The 23,405-nt window shown below is 37.1% G+C and overlaps 2 protein-coding genes across 2 annotated transcripts in view; one reads left to right on the top strand and one right to left on the bottom strand.

Moving 5' to 3' along the window:
* FAN1 (FANCD2 and FANCI associated nuclease 1) overlaps window positions 1–10,644 on the top strand; it is a 53,554-nt gene extending 42,910 nt beyond the window's left edge. The window contains exon 14 of the mRNA XM_077124004.1: window positions 872–10,644. Coding sequence (XP_076980119.1) covers window positions 872–1,009 — 138 coding nt within the window. The 3' untranslated portion in view covers window positions 1,010–10,644. The remainder of the gene's footprint in view (window positions 1–871) is intronic.
* Window positions 1,613–23,405, bottom strand: part of MTMR10 (myotubularin related protein 10) — a 71,186-nt gene continuing 49,393 nt past the window's right edge. Inside the window, exons 7-16 of the mRNA XM_077124006.1 lie at window positions 21,611–21,788; window positions 19,696–19,783; window positions 19,525–19,613; window positions 16,976–17,106; window positions 15,640–15,709; window positions 14,756–14,826; window positions 10,464–10,633; window positions 9,145–9,315; window positions 5,466–5,648; window positions 1,613–4,861 (exon numbers count right to left, since the gene is read on the bottom strand). Of these exons, the coding sequence (XP_076980121.1) occupies window positions 4,265–4,861; window positions 5,466–5,648; window positions 9,145–9,315; window positions 10,464–10,633; window positions 14,756–14,826; window positions 15,640–15,709; window positions 16,976–17,106; window positions 19,525–19,613; window positions 19,696–19,783; window positions 21,611–21,788 (1,748 nt within the window). The 3' untranslated portion in view covers window positions 1,613–4,264. The remainder of the gene's footprint in view (window positions 4,862–5,465; window positions 5,649–9,144; window positions 9,316–10,463; window positions 10,634–14,755; window positions 14,827–15,639; window positions 15,710–16,975; window positions 17,107–19,524; window positions 19,614–19,695; window positions 19,784–21,610; window positions 21,789–23,405) is intronic.

Below are 23,405 nucleotides of genomic sequence, written 5' to 3'. Positions count from 1 at the left end.
TTGTCTTTTATTTTTTGTTACAATGATTACAGTTACAGTGATCCTCAGTGTAGTGTTCTTTTGTTTCTGAGCTTGGGGTTTATTGAGCTCCTTGGGTCTTCAGGTTTGTAGTTTTATCAAATTTGGAAAACTTTTGGCCATTATTTCTTCAAACATTTTTCTCTTTTCTCCTTTGGGATCTTTTGGGGGATTCTAATGTATATTAGACTGTTTAATGCTGTTTATTTAATAATATTTCATTTTGGATAGTTTTTATTGCTTTAAGTTCAGTAAAATACAGATAATGTAACTGACAGTCCAGCTTTCACAGAGCTGAGGTGTAAAGGCAGATTTATCTTATGAAAGAGGTATATAGGAGGAATCCATTTAGTGGTATAGTGGACTTCTTTGAGATGAATTTAAACTGACTTTGAAAGAAATCAGGCATGTGAAGAATATGGAGAATGAGCTAGGCCAAGGAAACCATGGAGCCCTCAAGTAGGAAAGAGATTGGTCTGTTCAAAGAACTGAAGAGACATCTGGAGTGGTTGCAGGGGCAAGATCATACAACCTTGTAGGTCATGGTAAAAAGTATGAACTTAATTGCATATATAATGGAAAGTAATTGGAGGATTTTAAGCAGGGGAGCAATCCAGTTCCTATTTTAAAACAATTTTTCAGTTGTTGTACTAAGAGTCATTTTACTCGTTCTCAGTGAACAACTCCCTAGTTCCTACCAAATGGAAAATTTCTCAAGGAATTTCTTAGATATGTATTCTTGCTGTAGATATATATATAATATATATGCATGCAGTGAAAGTACCTATGGCTTTTTTGGATGATTATTCAGTTTCAGTAAGACACTAATCCTCTTAAAAAACTTATCTTTTAGCTGGTGGAAGTTAAAGGCCCCAATGATCGTCTTTCACATAAGCAAATGATCTGGTTGGATGAACTGCAGAAGTTGGGGGCTGAAGTAGAAGTCTGCCATGTGGTTGCAGTTGGAGCTAAGGGTAAAGGCCTTAGCTAAGAGCTATGGATTTTGGACTATCTGATTGTTGGTTGAGACATTTCTAAAAGCATAAAGCACTATTATTTTATATAATTTCAATTTTGTTTTTGTCAGTTATAAACTAGAAGGCCTGATGAGTCATCATTTACAATGTCTGTATAGTCACAAAATAATATCTGCTTGAATATGTGCGTTGGTTACCCACCGTAGGTAATAAACTTTTTAAAAGGTCAGAATCTTAGAGGCCATTTTAGGAACTGGATGCATCTACGTTATTTAAACTTCCAGAAAAGGCTGAAAATATACACAGTAGAATTAATAAAAGGCTGCTTGGCTATTTATCTCATTACCATCATTGGAAGAACCCCCTGGCTAGGGAAGATATATGACAGGAAGGCAGTTTATCGAGAGACTGTTAGGACTGGGATCCTGGCCCCCCACAGACTTGTTCTGAGATGACCTTGGAGAATCATTACCCCCCAGTTCTTTATTGAATGGAAGGACCAGGTAGGGTGCAGGGTCCATTAACACCCATGTGGCTTTAACCACAGCCAGCTCTGAATGGACATTAAGAAAGTGATTGGTCACTATGTTTCAGAGGGGAACCAAAAAAACTTGAGTGGAAGAAGATATCTTTTAATCACTATATTTGTGTAGATGATTTCATATTGACAATTACAACAAACAACTTCAGTAGAAATTTTATTTAGCAGTCAAAATTTCCTTCACATTCATCACTGTTGACCAACAAGACCTCTTGTCTTCCTGCTCATGCTATTTTAAGTCAAATCATAATCAATTTTAGGCACAAAGTTTAATTTTCTCACAAAACCAAGTTTTAGCTACTTGATTTTACTGCTACAGCAAGCAGATCTTGTTGAAGGATGTGTTCAGTTGTTTTCACTCTGTTAGTACAAATTAATATCCTTTCCTTTAAAAAAGTTAGGCATTTTTGAATTTAAAGTTAGATATTCATCAGAGAATAATAGTAAGCCATTGAATATCTTTAAGTTCAAACTACAAAGTTGAAAGCAGTCTGACATCTGCGTGGCATTCCACCCTCACAGGCTTCACTCACAGGCCGTGGACATGGAGTGCTGAGCTCTCTTTGGCACAGTATACTTAGCCAAACTCACAACTCCTGTCGCCACAGTGTCCTTTTTGTTAAAGTTGCCAAGCAGCTGTATAATGGGCAGGACTTAAGGCCACTATAGTTGTTTTTCATATTATGCACGACACATTGTGACACAATAATCATGATATAACAACTAACTAGCAAAAATAAAATAAATGTATTTCACTACATTTGATGATCACACAAAAAATAGGCACATCTATTTTTAATACAGTATTAATAGTACAAAAGATTTTTTAAAAACTGTAAATTAATAATATTAATGGCATTGAAATGAGTGTGACAGAAAAAATTATGGAAACTAAATCTCAACCCCCGAAAATAATTTAAAACCATTTGTAATAAAACAGCTTAATGAAAAAGAGAGAAGACATTACACTTTCAGTGGCAGGGTATGCTGTTAAACTTGAAGAGGACTGGGGCTAGTTTCCAATAAAGGACTATAAAATGTTTAATGACAATAATGTTATTTATGTAAATTGAAAATAGCCCTTATTTTCTAGGCAACAAGTTGGCAGAAACAGTGAATGTGTCAAAAGATGAATTTCCAAAGACATTTTATAAAAACTCTGGTCTATTTAAATCCAGAGACATGATCAAATAATTTTTAAAAGGCAAATAATTCAAATTGAAGCACTTCTTTACATGATAAAGGTAAAAACTTGTTTTAGAAAAGGAAATAAGCTAACTGTACACTTTATTATAAAAATGTTTAAACTCTTGAGATGGCAATTTCAGACTCTTTAAATAATATAACCGAATTTGAAAACCTCTATCTTTTAAACGGCATGGGGTGGGGGTAGACTGGTACTAACACCATTGCTATAATGAGCCTCAGCTTTGACCCTCCTAACTTTGGCTGAGCTTTCTTCACACAGTTCGAAATGAGATGTTTCAGAGTAAACATACACCTCTGTCTGCTTCTCAAGTCTCCTTCCTCTCAGGGTTGCCAAATGTGTGTGTGAATATGTGTGTGTGGGGGGTTCTCTTTAAAAATATCAGTACTTTCTTTAAGAAGTGTATTTTTATCCCTCCTGTTCTCTATTCTGATTCCTTAGCATTAAGAATTTTCTCTGAGAGAAGAGGGGGTTCTATGCAGATGACATTTTGTGACCTCAAGTCACTGAGTCAAAGTGCCAGCAATAGTTTACCAGAGTGTAAATACTGACAGGGGAGCCCCAATGCCTCCAAGCCAGTCCTGTATTTGCAAAGAGGGTGTTCTCAGTGCAGTGCTCTCAACTCATCAGAGCTGGGAGAGCTGGGCTGCACCTCCACAGGATGGACAGCTCCCAGGAGTCTCAGGATTATACCCACTGACCCTCTGTGTCTTTCTTTGGTGACTTTCAGAGAACAGAAATGTGGCTTTGGGGATCCCCCACTATTGGCATAAAGCCTAGTGTGCAAAGCCTGTTTCTAACATGCAGTAGGGGGTTTTAACAACCTGTTTTTGAAAACTGAAATTATACTTCACTCTGTTATTTATACCTTAGTATCAACATCAAAGGCACTTTTAATTATATTATTACAGCAAATGCTTTAAACAGTGCATATTATTTTAAAGTTAGTCCTATGAAGTAAAAGCAAACTTATGATTTTAAACAGTGATATAAAGTCCCAAGCAAGATGATCCAAAATAATAAATTATGGCCTTGGAACACTGAATCTGCATCAGTTGAATCCCATTAGAGAGAACAGAAAGTTAATTAGAAAAATAGGAAAACATATTCAAGCCTTTTGGGGGAGGGTTTAGCAGTTGTTTCTGGAAAAATATTAAACAATAACTTCTTAATTTTCCTGTCTGCTTCTTTGGGTTGCTGCTCTGACCAAGTACCAGATAAACATTAGTAGCTCGTAGGACAAAATCTGACTTAGCTACACCACAGTTATAAGAAATAGGAGAATTCTGTGCCTGCAAATGTACAAGACCTATAATGACAGAAAAACATAAAAGAAAAAAATTATGCCTATCTTTAAAAAGAATTTGTGATGTATGATTCAACAGGTTCTTAAATAGTGCAAATTTCAACTATTATTCTTACATATAAAATTATTAAGAGCTTCAAATGCCTAGGTTAACAAATTCAATTCAGAGAGAAAAAACTGACAGCTTCTCTCAAAATGTTCAGAAAATGCTATACTTAGTCTTCATTTGCTAGTGTCTCTGTAGATAACCATATTTTGGCCCCAGTTAAAAATTTGCTTAATGGTGTTCCTAGAATGCTTCGTCTGCATAGATTTCCTACAGGAGAAAACGGAAATGAAGAGGAGAGATACTCCGGTGTCCCCAACGTCTCCTGTGGGCTGCTTGCCCGGAAGTACATCCGCCCCTGCTCCAGTTCTGCATAGCAGGCTGGCAAAGGGCCACCCCTGGGTTGCCGGAGCATCCTGGAGAGCAGGTCAACTTCGTCCACCAGGAGGGAGAGCTTGTGGAAGGCAGTAATGAAGCCACCACCGTTGATCTGAGCCTCAGGAACCCAGCGGAAATAGCACAGTTTCCACAGTTTTATGTGTGCTGCAGAGAGCCGTGGCAGAAGAAGTCCATGCAGGTCAACTGGTTTGGAAAACCATTCCCTAAAATACTGCTCCATGCTGCCATCCTGGCTATCAGTTTGCTGAAGAGGGTCTGGCTTTGGTTTTAATATTAAGGAGTTTCTCCTTGGAAGCAGTTCTTGGTCACTGATGATTCCATTCCTGAAGGAGGATGGCACTCCTCTTAGAGTAGAGCTATAGCTTTTCTGTACAGAGGAGAGATTTAGCATTATTTTCTTGGGGCTTTCATTTTCAGAAGGACAGTAAAGATCCAATGGCAAATATAAACTCAGTCTTAAGAAAAACTCTGATGGCATTTCAGTCTCAAAGAACATTTTTGTACCTTCCCTGAGAAAACTTATTCTATTTCTCCTCCACTGAAATTTAACATATTTTTTAGGTTTAGCTCTATGTAGACATTGACACTAGCCTGTGTGGGGGTGGGAAGGTGAGCACATCCTAGCCACTGATTTGCTTAAGTGTAAACCTCTAAGACTTATAGGTTTAAAGAAATCTAGACCTGACTAATTCTAGAAAGAAGGGGCAGGGGAGAATGAATGGATTTCAGGAGCTAGGGCTGTAGTCTGCTTACTCAGATGCTAATCATGGCTTGGAGGGCCTTAGACAGTGAGAAGAAAAGTCAGGATAAAGTAGTTTCAGTTAAAAAAGTGAATGATCCTTTAAAAGCTTGTATTAGTGGTATTGACACAGGAAATGACTTTGCTTTTAATACACTGTTTTCTAAAAGAGATGTCTGGTTATGTGTGAGCAAGTATAAGGTTTTATTTTTAGTGCATTTTTGTAATTTACCTTTGTCCGCTTAAAAGATTTCACAGAGCTGTTCTGTACGCAGGGCATGCTCTTTCCAATGTAGAAGGGGTTATGGAAAAGGGTGCAATCCTTTGCTGTGAACTGAAGAGACCAGTCCCAAACTGAGGGGAATTTTAAGCCCTTTTCGTCACCCAATTGGATATTTTTGCTTATAGCAAATTCCTGCAAGATATAATATTTGAACATTTGTGAAAAGGTGCAAGACTGAAGAATTTCTTTTATAAATTACTTTTCTGATGAGCCTTTCATCATTATAGAAGTTTGAGCACTCAAACCCAGTAGAGCAGCATGTTTTACTTCAGGAGAGCAAAGATAATGCTGACACATCAGGTCAAAGGAACATTTAGTTCTGCAAGAACAGAGGTGTCTCCTTAAGACACCCAAGAATCTGTGCCTTCTGGGTAATAAGGATGTTATTAAAAGAACTAAAATGGTACTAATGCAATACCATAAAGTCTTAAATGTGTCAAAGTTATTTTTGTAATTGCAATATTTAACTTTTATAAGCACATGACCCTAAGTTTAAGCAATTACCTTTTGGGCATGAAACTTCTAAGAGGATTAACAAAAAAATCTCTGGATTGGAACCGCTGCCACCTCTTTTACAAACTCTTTTCTAAAGGGAAAAACCACACCTCATCAATATCTGACATCCAGATCATCAATATCTGGAACACAGCCAAGAAGCAGGGAGAAAGGAACCAGCTCTCCCAGGGTTTGCATTTGGCCAAGACCACAAAGACCTTGCCTCCAAGGCTGGGTCCCTTACTCAGAGGAGACAACCCCAGCCCCTGCTGCCTGGTTGTCAGGTTCCCCACTGCAGCGAACCAAGGCAGCCACTGGATGCAGGAGAGACCTGCACTGTGGTGTGCCAGCTGCCACTTTCCTGTGAAGAAGCAATGGAGCTGAGATCACCTCAACCCACAGTGACATGGGGAAAGGAACATCATCTTGGTTGAGTGACATTAGCAGGCTCTCAAAACAGTTTATACAGCATAATTAAAGTCCACAATTTTGAGTCTCTGGATGTAGGGAAATGATTGGTTTTTATTTTCTGCCTGTACCTCTCAGTATTTTCCAAATTTCCTACAAAGAAAATGAATTTCTTTGGAAATTACAAAAAAGGCAAAGAATAATGTATTCATTATGTGTTACAGCCAGGTCACAACCCTGTCACAATGATGACTTAACGAAAGATGGCTAAGACAGGTAATAGAAAAGGGCATTTTTAAAAGTCTTACAAACATTCTATTTCAAATAAGTAAAGCTTAACTCAGTAAGCATCAAAATAGTTTTTAATTTTTATTTGAAATTTCATCATATATATAGTCATACATAAGAAACAAGCCATTTACTTTAGAAAACTAGTCTTGTCTAAATTCTCATCTAAATTCTAGTCTAAAAACAACCTCCAACTTATTTTTAGCTCTTAGGAAAGTATATAGAAAAGTCATTTTTTTTAAATATGAAAACTAAAAATATTTATTTAATTTTAATTTTATTAAGGAAGATCAGATTTTCTATAAATAGTACCTAACCACTAGCATCTAAGAGTGAAAAAAGAAGGAGCCGCCATTCTGTGTTGGCTATTGCTGTGTGGAAGGAGCTGAAAACAGCTGTTGTGCTAAATATCACGACTCTCAGATCAATGGCCAATTCTCCATGGACAGCACAGAGCGGGTACTGATAGGCCTTCAGTTCTGCTATTAGTGCAGACCTTGAATATGAAATGTCAAAGGGAGAGAGAAGGAGGGACCAAGGGAAAAATTCTTGTTAGAGATTTGCCAGGAAAAGCTTCGGCAGAAAGTCAAAACAAATATAGCATTACAACATGAAATAGGCAGAGTGCAGGTGAAATATTCCTATTTAAAAATATTTGGTAATTTTTATTCCTGTATATAAATTATTTGTAAACATACTCAGCACATCCACAATCTAGCCAAGAAGCAGAAGTGAGCAGTGAGTGTCTCTGGGGGCCAAAGCATGGGATTCAGCAACTCCTATGCTCAGGTACACCCACTGTACTGGAAAGTCACCAGGACCTGAAAGTTTCCATAGTATTTTCTTTTTACTAAGTCTAATAAGACTATTTTATTCCTACCTAATGTAAATGGAGGGTCAAACTGTATGTGTCTGTGTGAGCATACATCTGTATACAGGGAATTGAGAGGAGAGCACGAAGCATGCAAACCAAGCAATATGAAGAACTAGCACCCAGCAAAGAAAGGGGTACAAAAACTACACAAAATAAACAAGAAATAAAGTGAGTAACTCTGAGACCATTTATTTTTGGAACCCTCAGCAGCCTCTTAGTCCATCATTGCTCCTCAGCACAGTATTTGGAAAGGTAAATTCTCAGTATTTGGAAAGGCAAATTCCTTTAGGTAAGCACAGAATAAATTTTACAGAAATTTCCTTCCCAAACTATTATATCCAAAAAGCCTTATGACAACGCTGGATTCATCTGACCCTGTGCTCCCAGAAAACAGCCATGCTAACCGCTCCCCCTTTCCTTCCTATGCTCTGAGCACTGGCTGACTACTTAGAGTTACAACCTCCACTACACCCCCTCATTTCTGCCTCTGTAACCCCTAGTTCTTTTCTTTGGGCCATTCCTCATTAATAAAGTTGCCCCACTGTGAAAGCTTGAATAAAACCATCCAGTAATTAATTGTCCAGGGTGTTTTTTTGTCTTTCACATCTACAATCCAGAATGACTAACTTCCTTGGCTTTACAGTTTATAAAATGTTTTTACCTCACTCGATGAGGCCTAAGGCACTAGTGAATGGATCAATTTTACAGATGAGAAACCTAGGATTATGGCTGGAGCATCAGGGGAACCTAGGCAGAGGATTTTCCCTAATCCCCAAGAAGGTATTCCTGTTATACGAGGCTGCACTGCTGACGCTCAAGATCCAAAAGTGCATTGTAAAGGTAATCTTAACGTTTCAAAAGGTACTTTCAATTTCAATAGCTCTTTCAATTTCTTTTGCTGTTCATTGCAGCTTTCACCAGCTACAACCTTTGCTGGGTCAAATATGGGTGAGACAGAACTCAAGGTTCAGGAAAGTTACAGCCAGAAGCAAGTTTCAACTATTTTTGAAATCCTCCTTAGTCAAAAATGATTCTTCCTCTATAGCAAGGAATTGTGACTAAAAGCTTCTAATCCTACCCCAAAGTGACTGACATATAGCACACAGGATTCTGAATATATGGTGCCTGCAGAGACGCTCACAGTCTCTAAATTTCCTTCCCCATAGCATCTTTAAGAGAATTATCTTGTCTTATACAACTTTGACTTAGTTGATAGAGGTCTTTAGGTCTTTTTCATTACCCATCCCAACAGTCCAAATGTGACAATATAAAAACGAGCACATTTAAGGTGGTTAAAATTATACCTTTAAACTGGTTTACTATGAACAACTGACACGAGAACATATAGAATGCTGATTTGTAAAAATAAAGCGAGTTCTCTGATTTTTACATAAATCTTTAAAAAATTAAGAAATTACAGCTTAAAATGGCAGTTAAGATAGTTTAAAACTCTGTATGTTAAATATAGTTAAGCTTACAGGTAAAGTTTATTGTACTTCAATTATATATCAATAAAGATGTTAAGAAAAAAAAAACAGTAGCTATGGCCACAATATTGCTTACTGTGCTTTGCTTCACCCGCTGGTGAGGACAGTTGAACAGGAAGGTGCCAAACAGGGAGATGTGGGTACTGTCATACAGCACTGCTAAGTAAGTTTCAGAGAACTCAAACGCCGCTGGGTACTGTTCTAACAATTGCCATGTGGCATCCAAGAACAGCAAAAATAAAGGAGACTGGCAAGTAAAAACAGAAAATGGAATTATTTGATATTGTCCTTCAACTGTTCACATTTTCAAATTTGTTGCTGATATTAAATAAAAAATGAAGAGAAAAAAACATCAAAACCCCAAAAACCTAACTCCTAAACTGAGTAAAGATATGTAATAGACTAAACATCTTATGTTTAACCTAAGAAGTATGTTTGACCACAGTGGACATCACAGCCCTTATTTGCCTAAGTATATAAAGTTGAAGTACACCAAGTTTTAAGTACACAAAGTTGAAATGGCGAGGTAAACAGATGAGCAGGTTGCCATTCTATGAATGGGGAAGGGTAAAATATGTGTTTAAGCCTATCTGGGAAACAGCTGTGTAGAACAACAACAACAAAAATACAACTTCTATAATTAGCTTTTGGATGACCCTATGACCCTCACCATCCAGAAAATTTCCAAGCTTCAGAAAACAGTTTGGCATCAGCCTTTAGGTCGTATGTTTTATCTTCAAGTTCAGAGTTGGTGGCAGGCATTTTATCACCAGGGTATTCCCTTATCCTATATTAGGGAAGTCCTATCATTCTAAATGTGAAGGATTCTCTGTTGTAATCTTCTTGGAGAATACAGTTTGTTGTTAAATATGAAATACCACAAGTCACACTGGGCTCCATGACACAACTCTGTCAAAACTGGTGAGGCCTAAGAGATTAGTTGTGGGGGCCTTTCACAATTTACGAATTGAAGGCAGCCACTGATAGATACCACAGCTGTTACAAAAATGTCTCTCTCAAACTTCTCATTTTTAACTGATTATAAGAAAAAAACATTATGAAAAAATGATGTTCAAAACTGTTTTTTCAAATATTTAATGTGCTCATTATCTGCTTTCAGAGGAGTTAATGTAATATTTGTTCAGATACTTTTCAACTTAGAGAAATTTAATAGGCAACTTTTTAGAATTTCACCTGTATAGTTATGGTAATCTTCGTAAGTACATCAATTGTACTCAAATCCATTAGCTAGTCTTGGACAAAGGAAACTAAGCAGAATTAAATGCAGTAGTAAAAGGCCCCTCATCTCTTCACAGAAGGCTAATCTCATGACACAAATTTTGCACCTTGTGCATATCTAGAGACTGGTAATAAGAAATAAAGATTTCATTATACCTCTTTTTCTGATCTTTTTAAATGGTTGCATCTGTCCAGGAACTGATAGCCAGACATGACCCACTCCTTCTGTATCAGACTCTGAAATCCAGCAATTGTCCTAAAATAGGGATCCAGCATCACTTGAATAAGAGAAGCTATGAAACAACTCAAATCTCTTCCCTCTTCCTCTGTCAACAGAAAGGAAAGAAAATGATTACTATATAGAAAAGTGCTAAAAGAGAAAGGGAAGGAAAGGTGGAGCAGAGAATTCAGTATTCTGTGCCTCGGCTACCTTAAAAATAATCTGTGTAAAGAAATTTCACTGTATTCCAGCAACTCTAAAATAGTATAAAGACCTATTTTAGATCGACTACATTAATAATCTCATTTAAATGGGAGATGATTATTTATAAGTGAATATTTGGCACATAACAGAAACTTATCTTTCACACTTTTATCATTCCAATGGTTTGTGGTAAAACTCAAAAATCACGTGTACTAACTGTTTTACCAAGAACATTACATACAGTATAAACTACTGATTTCTACTGATAATGCCACATGGTGATGCCTCAGAGGTCAAAGGTTTTAGAACTGTCCACTACTACCCTAAAAGCAAACACTTCCCTCCCATCTTTTACAGCTGCTTTCCTTTTTAATGAGGCCAGTATTAACTGATATCAAAGATCAAAGCCAGATAGACATGAGAAGAATTACTGACCAATATCCCTTATTACAGATGTAAAAATCGACAAGATGTTAGCAAACCAAATTATCCCAGGAATGCACCTTTGATTTAATATCGAAAAATCAAAGTAATGCCATGCACTGGTTTGAAATTGTTATGTATGCCAGAAAATGTCATGTTCTTTTAATCCATTCTTGTGGATACAGACCTGTTGTGGGTGGGGTGTTTTGATTAGGTTGTTCCCATGGAGATGTGACCCACTAATTCAAGGTGGGTCTTAATCCTTTACTGGAGTCCTTTATGAGAGGACACAGGGCTCAGAGCTCAGAGACATTGAAAATGCCCCAGGAGAAGTGAGAAGGACCCAGAGGAGCTGAGAAAGCCATTTTGAAATCAGAATTCAGGCGAGAAGGAAGGACAGGCAAACATCACTATGTGACTTCTCATGTGACAGAGGAACCCCATATGCCAGCAACCTTTCCTTAGAGAGGGTATCTCCGTCTTGATGCCTTAATTTGGACATTTTCATGGCCTCAGAACTGTAAATTAGTAACCTAATAAATCCCCTTTGTAAAAGCCAATCCTTTTCTGGTATATTGCATTTTGGAAGCTCTAGCAAACCAAAAACACTATATTAATAAAATAAAGACAAACCATCTCAGATACAGAGAAAGCATCTGAAAAAAATTCAACCTTCATTCCCGATAAAAACTCTTCGTAACTAGGAATAGGAGGGAACAACTTCAAGAGGCATCTACAAAAAGGCTACAGCTAATATCACACTTATGGAAGACTTCATTCTTTCCTCCAAAGATCAGGTACAAGGATGTCTCCTCTCAACACTTCTATTCCACATTATACTAGAGGTTCTAGACAGAGCAACTAGGCAAAAAAGGAAATAAAAGATCCAGATTGGAAAGGAAGAAGTATTTGCAGACAACAGATCCTATATATAAAAAAATCTTAAGGAAACCACACAATAACGTCTATAACCACTAAACAGGTTCAGCAAGGTCACAGGAATACAAGATCAATGTACAAACATAAAACAATTTGAATGCACAATAAACAATATGAAAATGAAATGAAGAAAACAACTGCATTCAGAATAGTATAAAAAATAAAATACTTAAGAATAGATTTAAAGGGTGCAAGGGTAGCTCAGTGGTAGAAATCTTGCCTGCCATGCAGGAGACCTGGGATTGATTCCCGATCCATGCACTCCCTGCCACCTCAAAAAGAATAAATAAACAAATGGTGCTACAATAACAAGATAATCACATGGAAAAAGAATGAAATGTGACCCCCAATATACAGCATATGTGAAAAAGAATAGATTTAGCAAACTTAGGGGAAGACTTGTGTACCAAAAACTATAAAAAAGTTATAAATAAAATTAAAGTTATAACTAAACAGAGAGATTAGTGTTTATGAACTGGAAAATTCAATATAAAGACAGCAACCTCAGAGGTACAAGGGTTGTTCAGTGGAAGAATTCTCACCTGCCATGCGGAAGACCTAGGTTCGATTCCCAGTCCATTCACTTCCCCAAAAAACAAGCAAAGAAACAAAAACCAAACAAACAAAGATTCAATAGTGCTGCAATAACAGGAAACTCACATGGAAAAATAATGGCATGCGACCCTACCATACAGTATACCAAAAAAAAAAGAAGATAGCATTCTCTCACAATTCATCTATTGATTCAACAAATCCCTACAAAATCCCAGCATGCTCTTTCACAGATCCTAAAAGTTATACAGAAACACAAAGGAGCCAGAATAGACAACACTATTTTGTAAATGAACGAAGTTGGAACACTCACATGTCTCAATTTCAAAATATAAAGTGTGACACTGGTGTAAGGACAGACATAAAGATCACTGAAATAAAACTAAAAGTCCAAAAATAAATTCTTACATTTATGGTCATTTGATTTTTGACAAAGGTGCCAAAGCAATTCCACAGAGAAAGGACAGTTTTCAACAAATGGTGCTGGGAAAAATTCAATATCCACGTGCAAAAAATGAATTTAGACGTTTACGTCAAAACGTACCCAACAATTCATTCAAAATGGACCACAGACCTAAATGTAAAACTACAAAACTTCAGAAGTCTTTATGACTTTGAATTAAGCAAATAGCTTTTAGATATGATACCATAACTCAATCCATAAAACAAAAATGTGTAAACTGGATTTCAGTCAAATTAAAGAATTTGTGCTTCATAAGATATCATTAAAAAAATGAAAAAAACAAGCCACGTACTGGGAGAAGACATCTGCAAAAAAAATTTAAAAATTTGATAAAGAACTAATATATCTAGAATATATAAAGAAATCGATAAACTAAGTATGGTATTTATATACAACAGAATACCATGAAGAAATAAAAAGGAACAATGTGCTGATACATGCTTTGTGAATAAATTTCAGAAATATTAGGTGAAAGAAGTCTCTGTACATTATTAAAAATTAGTGAATTATACACTCAAAATGGGTAAATTTTATAGTATGTAAATTATACCTCAATAAACTGTTTAAAAAGACAACCTGTAAAAAAAAGTGTTAGTAAAATGCAGGCTCAGGATCCCATTTGAGGCCTTTTATATTATCCATGTGTGGAGAATCCAGGAAAAGTGAAGTTTTCCAATGACCTGATATGTGGGCTTTGCATGCATTTATTAATTACATGTACTCTGCATCAGTGAAGGATTACTTTAAATAGCACATTACTATTCTTTTTTTTTTTTTTTTTTTTTTTTTTTTTTTTTAAGGAAAGACAGAGAGAAGGAAGGAAGGATAGAAGGAAGGAAGGAAGGAAGAAAGGGAAACATCCCCAAACATTTTCTTGTTTTATTGTATTCCGTTTCTCCGTTTTTGTTACATGGGCTGGGGCCGGGAATCGAACCGAGGTCCTCCGGCATAGCAGGCAAGCACTTTGCCCGCTGAGCCACCGCGGCCCGCCCCAACTATTCTTTTTAAAGGGCATTTTTTTTTAAATATCTTTGCCCTGTCAGTTAAGTTTGACAGTTGGTAAAAATTACTTCTACTTTAGTAGCATAGTGTATTCATTTGCTTTGTAATGTGAATACATTATAAAATCAGGTAGTTCATAATCTGTTAAAGTATCTGTAAGCTAAGAAACATTAGCTGTGAAGTTATTTAATATACAATTATCTTTTGATTGCTAGAAAAATTTTAAACTGTAGTTTATGCCTACCAAGTATCAGATAAAAGTCACAATATTGGCTAGTTGGTTCAATTGATTTCTTGATGTCAAACTGTTTCTTGAGTCATAATTTAGCAGGAGCCAGAAAACAGCTAGAGAGACAGATGAAAGGGTACTCTGCCCAAATTAATACTCAGTATAAATCCAATAAGAGATATGATCCATTCTTCCTATAAAACAGGAAGAGAGTTCATAAAGGGCAAAAATGGTACTCCTTTCTATTCTATTTGCAATCTTTGCATCTCTACTTTATTCTAATGGTGTACAAAACTTATAGTGTATTTGATAGTATTGTAAGAAGAGAAAGATATGATTTATGTAACTAACTTGAATATGGACAACTGGTTGGCTGACATGGTAGTTATGGTGTTTTCAATAATTACTTTAATTACCTTGTAAGATTACAGAGAGATGTTTGCTCTCCAGCATGTACACAAGTTCTACTGAATGTTTAAGGAATACCCTGAAAACAGAAAGAGAAAATTACTGCAAAAAAAATCTAATTTCTGCTACAAGTATCTCAAAAGTACTTGAAAGTAAGCAAATCTGATCTTACACTATTTGTATATTCAATAATTCTTATGAATATCTTCAGTATTTATATCATTCTTTAACAGAGTACATTTTGCAATTCCTATATCGTTAACCCTTTAAAAAAGGAAAGGGTTGACTTACATGATAACCCTTGAAATGACAAAATCATAGAGATGGAGAACCAGATTAGTGGTTGCCAGAGGTCAGGATGGGGTTGCGGGGGGTGCAACTATGAAGGGGGAGCATGAGAGAGCCTTGGGTAATGGAACAGTTTTGTATTTTGATGGTGGTGGTAGTTACACAAAGCTACACATGATCAAATTGAGCAGAACCCCCCACTCATGCACCCTCCCCCCCCAACAGGAGCACGTACAGATTGGTGAAATCTGAATAAATCTGTAGATTTACCAAAGTCAATTTTCTGGTTTAGAAATTTGTATTTTTGCATATAGTTATACAAAATGTTACCACTAGGGAACCTGGGAGTAGAGTATGAGACATCTCATACTATTTTTTTTCCACAATCATAGAGAGAGAGCTAAGCATCTCGTTTTATTTTTTTAAAGAAATGTATAATTGAAACAGACAAAAATATAACAAATGTAAATATCACAACTGATTCACGTAAGCTATACAGTCAACAGCTAGAAAGTACACATTCCATATTTTTGCAGCTTCTTTTACATATATAATTATTTCAAAATAAGAAGCTAAAAAATAAAAGGAAAATGGTTGTACGAACCTTACATATTCTAACCACCGAGTACTTTCCAATGAAGATAACCATTTCTCTTCAGTTTCTTCAAAAGGCTCTATAATAAACATGGTAATTTTAGACACACACACACACATTTTAGGCTTTCTCAGCTTTAGTTTTATATGATCAATATCAGAACCAAGAGATGATACATCATAGATTATAATATTTAAAAACTTGTGTGAAGGAAATGTTGTGCATTTCCACTTTAAAATTATAAACACGTAAGAGGACATGTGACAATTCTATAAAAGTGCAAAATGCCTCCACCTCCACCCTACTCCATCCTACCCAGGGTTCCCCTCTGCTTTTCACTGTTTCAGGGGAGTCTCTGAAAAGGATTTAGAGTCCTAACAAAGAGTGATTTGAGCCTTCCTAGTCATCCCTGGTAGTCAATACGTAATGCTGATACTCCCTAACTTCTGCGTGAATAGCTGCCAACAGGCCGCGAACTTAAGGTTTCCTTACGCAAGCCTTATGCTCCTACTTCTTATTTACAGCAGCCTTCCTGAACAAGGTTTTGGGATACTAGTGGCTACTACAGAATGAGAGGGCCCTTCCTGACATGGCTTATATGCTCTGCCCTGCACAGCCATGCCTAACCATTTCAAATGGCCTCCCATCTCAAAAACCCCATGCTTCAGTCATATTCAGCTTGCTGGACTTCTGACATCATTCATGTCACTGCTTTTCAAATCCATCTCCTTCCTACCCCTGCCCCAGGCCAACTGCCACTCATCATTCAAGACCTGATACAATAACTGCTTCTCCTGACTCCCAGGTGACTTAGGGGCTCTCTCTATGCACACTTCAAGTAGGACACTCTTGATACTAAATCTGCTTTTGTATCATTCATCCCTCCAGGGCACACCAAAAGCACCCAGTAAGTCTATTCTAAGAGATATATTAGAGCTCTTAAGCCATACAAATGACAACATGGCTCTCTATTTGAGATCCATGTCAGCACATGATGCTCAGAACATAAATGTACGCATTAAATTCTCAATAACTTTGCCTATAAGGTAATATGTGGTTCTATTTAGCAAACAATTTTATAAAAGTATTCTACTATATATCTTTCATGACTTGAGGGTGATTCAATGAGTTCATTTTTCCCTGGAAAATAAAATACAGCTTAAACTTCATTTTCTAAGAGATTGTAACATTTTCATATACTTTGTACAAGTATTTCAATAAGCCTCTAAATATATCTATTTCCATATTTTTAAGGAGTATCACTTTTCCTGAAATGATTCATTCTGTATCTCCCATTCATTACACACACACACACATACACACGTATATATATAAATGAAATTACCATTAACACATAGTTGCTTAAGTTTTACAAATGCCACCTGTATTTCTTGGATATTAGGCAAGGTCTTATCCAAATCCGATTTGTAAACATCACTTCTCTGTGGATGACTTTTAGTTATTGCATTACAGATCCTAATAAAGACAAAATCCTTTAGTTACTATTCATTCATTCATTCATTTACTAAATATCTATTGAGCACCCACTATGAGACTGGCACTATTCTAAGAGCTGTGAATAGAGAAATGAACTAGAGAAGCCATGTCTCAGCCCTCATGGAATTTGTGGTGGTGGAAGAGGTGAAGTAGATAATAAGAAAAGAGTGGGCTGTGGCAAATGCCATGGGTGTTGTAATCGTGTCACTGCAGGGCTATTTTACATCAGGTGGTCAAAAAGGGCCTCTCTGAAATAATGATACAGAAGTCGAAACTTAAACGGCTAGGAGCCATGTGAAGATCTTGGGGCAAGTGTTCTATGCAGAGGGACAGCTAGTACAAAGGCCCTGCAGTAGAAAACAAGCGTGACTGTCTGAGAAACCTACAGAAGGCCAGTGTGGCTAGATGATGTGCATCAGGGTAAGAGAGAATGAAGATGAGGTTGGACAAAGAAAGAGAGCCTGTCCTAAATGCGAAGAATAGGACAGATAAAAAATGAAAGGCATTAAAATGATTCTTAATAAATCATTAAAAATAATTAAAACCACCACTGATTATAAAGTTTTATAACTAAATCTCATCCAAAAGCGTTGCAACCTTTCCTTTAACAACAAGCTTCCTAACTGAGCAGTTAATCAGCATATATGTGAGAGAAAACAGAGTGTGGAGCATGACAACATATTAATTTCTAATATGATTAAGGTAAAATTAAAATCTGCCAGAGAACATGGACTAGAACCACCTGAAGTCACCCTTCTTTCCAGAAAACAGAAAGGCCATTTGAGGGCCACTTGACTCTTATTTGCTTCAGCAAATGTGGATTTCTTAGTTGTGGCATTGTTGAGTAAACCCGAGATCTAGCTGTACCAATAACCAACTGTGATAAACCACAATCTCCGAGGTTCTCTGAGTTTGTCTCCAACATCTGTTCATTTGTTCCTTATTTATTCAACAAATGTAAATATCACTTCTCTATGGGTGAACAAATATTCAATATTGTAGGTACTTCCTAGATGCTAAGTATATAATGGTATGCAAAACAGGCACAGTCCCTCTTATGGAGCTTACATTCTCATAAGAAAGGTAGTAATCAAAATGTAACGCTTTCTAATTAAAAACAAATATATGCTATCAAGAAAAATCAGAGCACTATACAGAATGTGTAACGGTGAGGCTTAATCTAATGTGGAAGGCGAGGGAAGATTCTATCTTAAGAAAGTGATGCTTGAAATGAGATATAAACAAATGAGTGCGTGCCAAGCAGGTGGGGGTAAAGGGCGCCCATGGGTGAGAATGAAAAAAGGCAGCCCAAGAGAAAAAGGTGGCATGGGCTAATGTCAGATCAAAAGCATAGGGGAGGGCCAGGGTCTGGTACTAGATGAGACATGAAGGGAAGATGGTATCCTTCAACACACTGGCAGAGGCGGAGTTGGGCTAGAAGCATATGGGTTTGAAATATTTTTGAAAAGGAAAGTGACAAAATTTGAAGGGTTGGATATGGGCAAGGGAAGTAAAAGATGAAGGCATCTCAAGGATATCTCCTAGGTTTCTGGAAACAGTGAAGCAAGAATAGGTGAGGAAGAGCAGACTGGGAGAGAGTATGGAGGCTGTAACCTCAAGTTTGGCTTTGGCTTTGGGTAACAATAAGTTTAAAGGATCTTTGAAACCTCCACACAGAGGAAGTCAAATCAGGTTGGAGATATAAACTTGATGGTCAGTAGCAAATAGACACAGACACTGGTGAACCTCTTCAGGAAGAGAATACGAAACGAGAAGAAAAAGTGGCCTAAATAATGCTAAATTGAAAAGGATGGGCCTGAAGAGGAACTGTGTACTAGGGAATAGAGAGGAGCCAAGTCCAGGGCCCAGACAGCTTCAAGGAGAGAGCGGAAAATAGTGTTGTCTGTTGTTGTGAGGTAGTCAGAGAAATGTCCACTACTTTAACACAGGATGACTTTGGAAGATGATGACCAACTCATTCATAGTGGTTAATTAAAACCACTGTTCTAGCCATTTTTGTGACTTCTAACTTGCAAGTAAGACACACCAAATGGCAAGAAAAGTTTGGTTTATCCTGGAGTTTCTCAATTGGAAACCACTTTCAAAGTGTGCACTTCCAAAGCACACTAAAAGCAAAGGCAAATGATATTCGTCATGTCAAGATGTCAACACTGGTGACATCCTGAAGTGTCTCCTAAACCAAATTTAAATTACACTTAGTGTAACTTCAGCAATTGGTTAATTTTAATATACTCAAATCTTTTTAAAATGACATTTCTTATATAGATTATGTTGCCAATAAGATATATCATTTGCCAACTATTTTCAATTAGTAGAGTTTACTATACTTACTGCAAATAAAAATTTCTGAATTAATGAGGACCATTTCCTGATTACCTTTGATCAATTTTTCTCTGCTGCAACACATCTTTTATGAGGGCCATTCTCACTAAGGCACTGCCGTTAGTGTGGCTCCAGCACCAAAGCTGGAAGAGAAGTAAAATACTCACTTAACTCATCAGAAAAAATATACATCAGCATTTGTTAAATCCAACAGAAATCACTTACTGGCACTCTTCTTCCAATGAAAGAATGGGAAAAGATCTTTAGGTCTTGGTCTGCTAAAGAACTTGGCACTACAAAGTACTCTGGAAGGCTGGATGGGGGAAAAAACAGGATCTTAACAGAGGAGTCCCATGCTGCAAGCAGGAAAATTAAACACATATATCCCCACTTGATGTGCACCCCAATTAGTGTCCAGAAAGTGGGCTTGTCAGGCCCTTCGGATGCTTTTGCAGCACATGCTGGTGTGTACTGCTCACAACATTTAAATTCAAGGAGTGGCAGGACACTCAAGCTATGTGATCCAAAGCACGTTCCCCAGAACTCTACTCCTAGAAGTTCCTGGTCCTGAATCAACCAGTATTTACAGGGTAGTGTTGTTTCCTAAAACGCTGATTATCTATTTAAGAAATAGGGATCTTCATAATTTTATAATAAAGCACTCCTAAAAATCCATGAGTATAAAATGACACTGAAAACACAAATTTAAAAAGCAATTTCTAGGTCACTTTTGTAGAATTCTAGGGAACCAGCTCATTATTCTGAAAACTGGTAAATAAAGGAAAAGAACTAAACATTTTATACAGCCTTTCTTTTTGAACTATATTTCAGGGTAGGGAGGACTGATGAGAGAAAAGTTTGACAAATTAGAAAGAGTAACAGAATTAGAGTACAACCAATAGCAATCCTTAACGAGAAATGCATCTGGGCAACAGTCCTCATCCTTTTTCAAGAATTAAAACCATTTCTAGCAGCTAAAACCACTATGCTGAAAGAACTTTGTACTAAGTCAGGCTAACAGCCCCTGAACCCAATGCTGGCCAATGAGCATCACAAAAAGAGAGCAGCCCCAGGAGATCCCATGTAATCTACCACAGGGCCCAGCAACCTAATTAAGCATTTTATAAAAAATACAGAAGATGGAAAAACATATTAAAGTTTGGTGCCATGGGGATAAAACTAGCATTACCTGTGGAGAGGCTGGAGGGAACTGCCTGAAAATGTGGAGCTGTGTTCCAGCAGCCATGTTTCTTGAAGATGATTATATAATGATACAGCTTTCACAATGTGACTGTACGACTGTGAAAACCTTGTGTCTGATGCTCCTTTTATCTACCTTATCAACAGATGAGTAAAATATATGGAATAAACATGAATAATAGGGGGAACAAATGTTAAAATAAATTTAGAGTGAAATGCTGGTGATCAGTGAGGGGCAGGGGTGGGGAGTATGGTAAGTATGAATTTTTTTTCTATTTTCTTTTTGTTTCTTTTTCTGAATAGATGCAAATGTTCCAAGAAATGATCACGATGATGAATATGCAACTATGTGATGATATTGTGAATTACTGATTATATACGTAGAAGGGAATGATCAAAAGTTACAAATGTGAAAAAAAATAAAACAACAACAAAAAGTTACGAATGTTTGCGTTTGTTTGGTGTTTTTTTTGGTATTTAAAAAAATTTTAATAAAAAAAAAAAAACTAGCACTACCTATAATGCAGAAAATTCTACAGAAAGATGACCTGATTTTGGAAACACATGAATGGGGGGGGTGTATGAAAAGGGGTGGGAGGAGACTGTTATAGACTAAAAAGGTTTAAGAGAGGCATCAAGCAAATTCAACACAAGGACCTTGTCTGGATACTGATCTGAATAAACCAACTGCAAAAGACATTTTCAAGATATAAATGCAAGTGAACATTAACTAGATTATTGTCAATTTCTTTCAAAAGATATTGATATCATGATTATGTTTTTGAAAGTCTTATTTTTAAAATAAAATATTCATTACAGCACTACTTTGATTAAACAGCTATCCTATTAGCTATGACTTGAGAGTTATCAATGACAGCAGTTTATTATTCATAGAGAAGTATCTCCCAGCTATAAACACCATTGTTAAAGGTGGACTTACCAAGTGGATATCATGTAACCCTCATTAATAGAACAAACTCTCCACCCAGAAGCACCGGTCCTCTTGATTTCTCTGTCCCAATCTGAGTAAGTTTCAAACAAAGGAGTTTTTTGGCTGTTGCCACCACCAGCTCCACCACCTCCTCCACCTCCTGACGGCAGTCCATTTATTTTGTTGACTACAGGAAAAAGCACTATTGTTAATTTTGTTTGAACAATCACACCTGCTTTCAACATGTTCTTTCCCCTTTTCTTGCCCTTGATCACATAAACCCTGGTGTCTCTGGAATCTTTTCTCTGCTTCATCTTTCAAATCTCTCCAAGAACCTTCTTATCCCTTCCAGCAGTCCTAAGAAAAAGGTTACTCTCTTCTCCTCTAAAAATAACTCAGTTTTTGTCCTTGTCTAGCTCCTTCCCAACTCGTTAAGCACCTTTTTCTGTCCTTCTACTGGCTCTATCTTCTCTACCTTTATACATAAACAGGTGAGCCTGAATTTGAAAACTTTCATTTGATCACATTGGACCACTCTAGCCACTACACTAGACAACTTTCAGCCTTCCTCTTAAAGACTGACTTCCCAAATGATGAACAATGCCTGCTGCCCATATTTCCTGTCCATTTATTTGCCCCTTAATTTTCAATTGCCTTCCATCCTGACTGCTTTATGGAAACCATTCCCAACTCTCTCATTCACCTGCCTCAAATTGTGGGGGTAAGTTCTAGTCATGTGCTAGCTGTTCCCATACTTTCTGGAAACATGAATACATTCAATGATTATCTTTGTTTTCAAGATCTCCAAATCTTTTATCTTTCTAACAGTGACTTCTCAACCCTTTCCTATATACTCATTATGAGAATCTTCATCTCCTATATCTACTCAATTTCCCTCAGTAAAGCTCATAAAGTTTCCTTACAGAAATCTCTCTGCAGAAATCTGCATATGGGACTAGTGCCAGTCCCATATGCAGATTTCTGCAGAGAGATCCTAGTCTTGAATTTCCTTAGCAAGGAGCCTTCTCTAAGAGTGGAGTGTTGCTGTTGCCTGTGGCCATGCCCACAGCTTTGGGAGGATCTGCAGAGTAACTAGAGAGAAAGGTGTCCCAACAGGTCAGCTGAATCTACCCTTCCAATCTGGGATGACAGATGGCATCACCTCCTTCTGGTCCAGTGTCCTACTGCATGCTGCATTGGTGGCAAGTCTCCCAGGTGACTTCCCTGACATTGACATTCCACTGTCCTTAAATCAATCTGCATCTTGCAATAAGACACACTTCCTTGAAAAGATGCTTTCATGATGCAGATCCCCTGCCTTAAATTTCCAATCATCCTCATTACCCAAGTGAATCAAACAAGCCTAAATGGCTTCTCGTGGCCTTTAAGATCCTGGCCTTTATTTCCTATTATTCCCTAACTCCCATTTTCCCCTGTAGCCATGAAAACCCTTCACTGCCCGTGAACATGCCATGTCAAACCTAATATTTATTTATTAATTCCTGGTTCAAAACAGATATTTTCCAAGAGCCAATTACGTGTTAAGGCCGGGAAACTATTAATAAAGAAAAAAAAGATGAATAAAATTTGATTTTTTAGTTAAGATTTTTAGGGAGCAAGTTCCACAATAATAAGTTTGTAAGCAATAACAAGACTGGATGTCTGGGTACAAGGAGAGCACAAGGAGGGAAGCTCCTAATTCTCACTGGAGAGGAAGGCTGGGGCATCAAAGGCTTCACGATTTGACCACATCTGAACAGAATCCTAAGGGATGAGTCAAAACCTGCCAGGTGGCTTGCAGGAA

This window comes from Tamandua tetradactyla, chromosome 12 (genome assembly GCF_023851605.1).
Source record: "Tamandua tetradactyla isolate mTamTet1 chromosome 12, mTamTet1.pri, whole genome shotgun sequence".
NCBI lineage: Eukaryota > Metazoa > Chordata > Mammalia > Pilosa > Myrmecophagidae > Tamandua > Tamandua tetradactyla.
The sequence above is the reverse complement of the archived record's forward strand: the minus strand, read 5'-3'. Positions and strand labels throughout refer to the sequence as shown.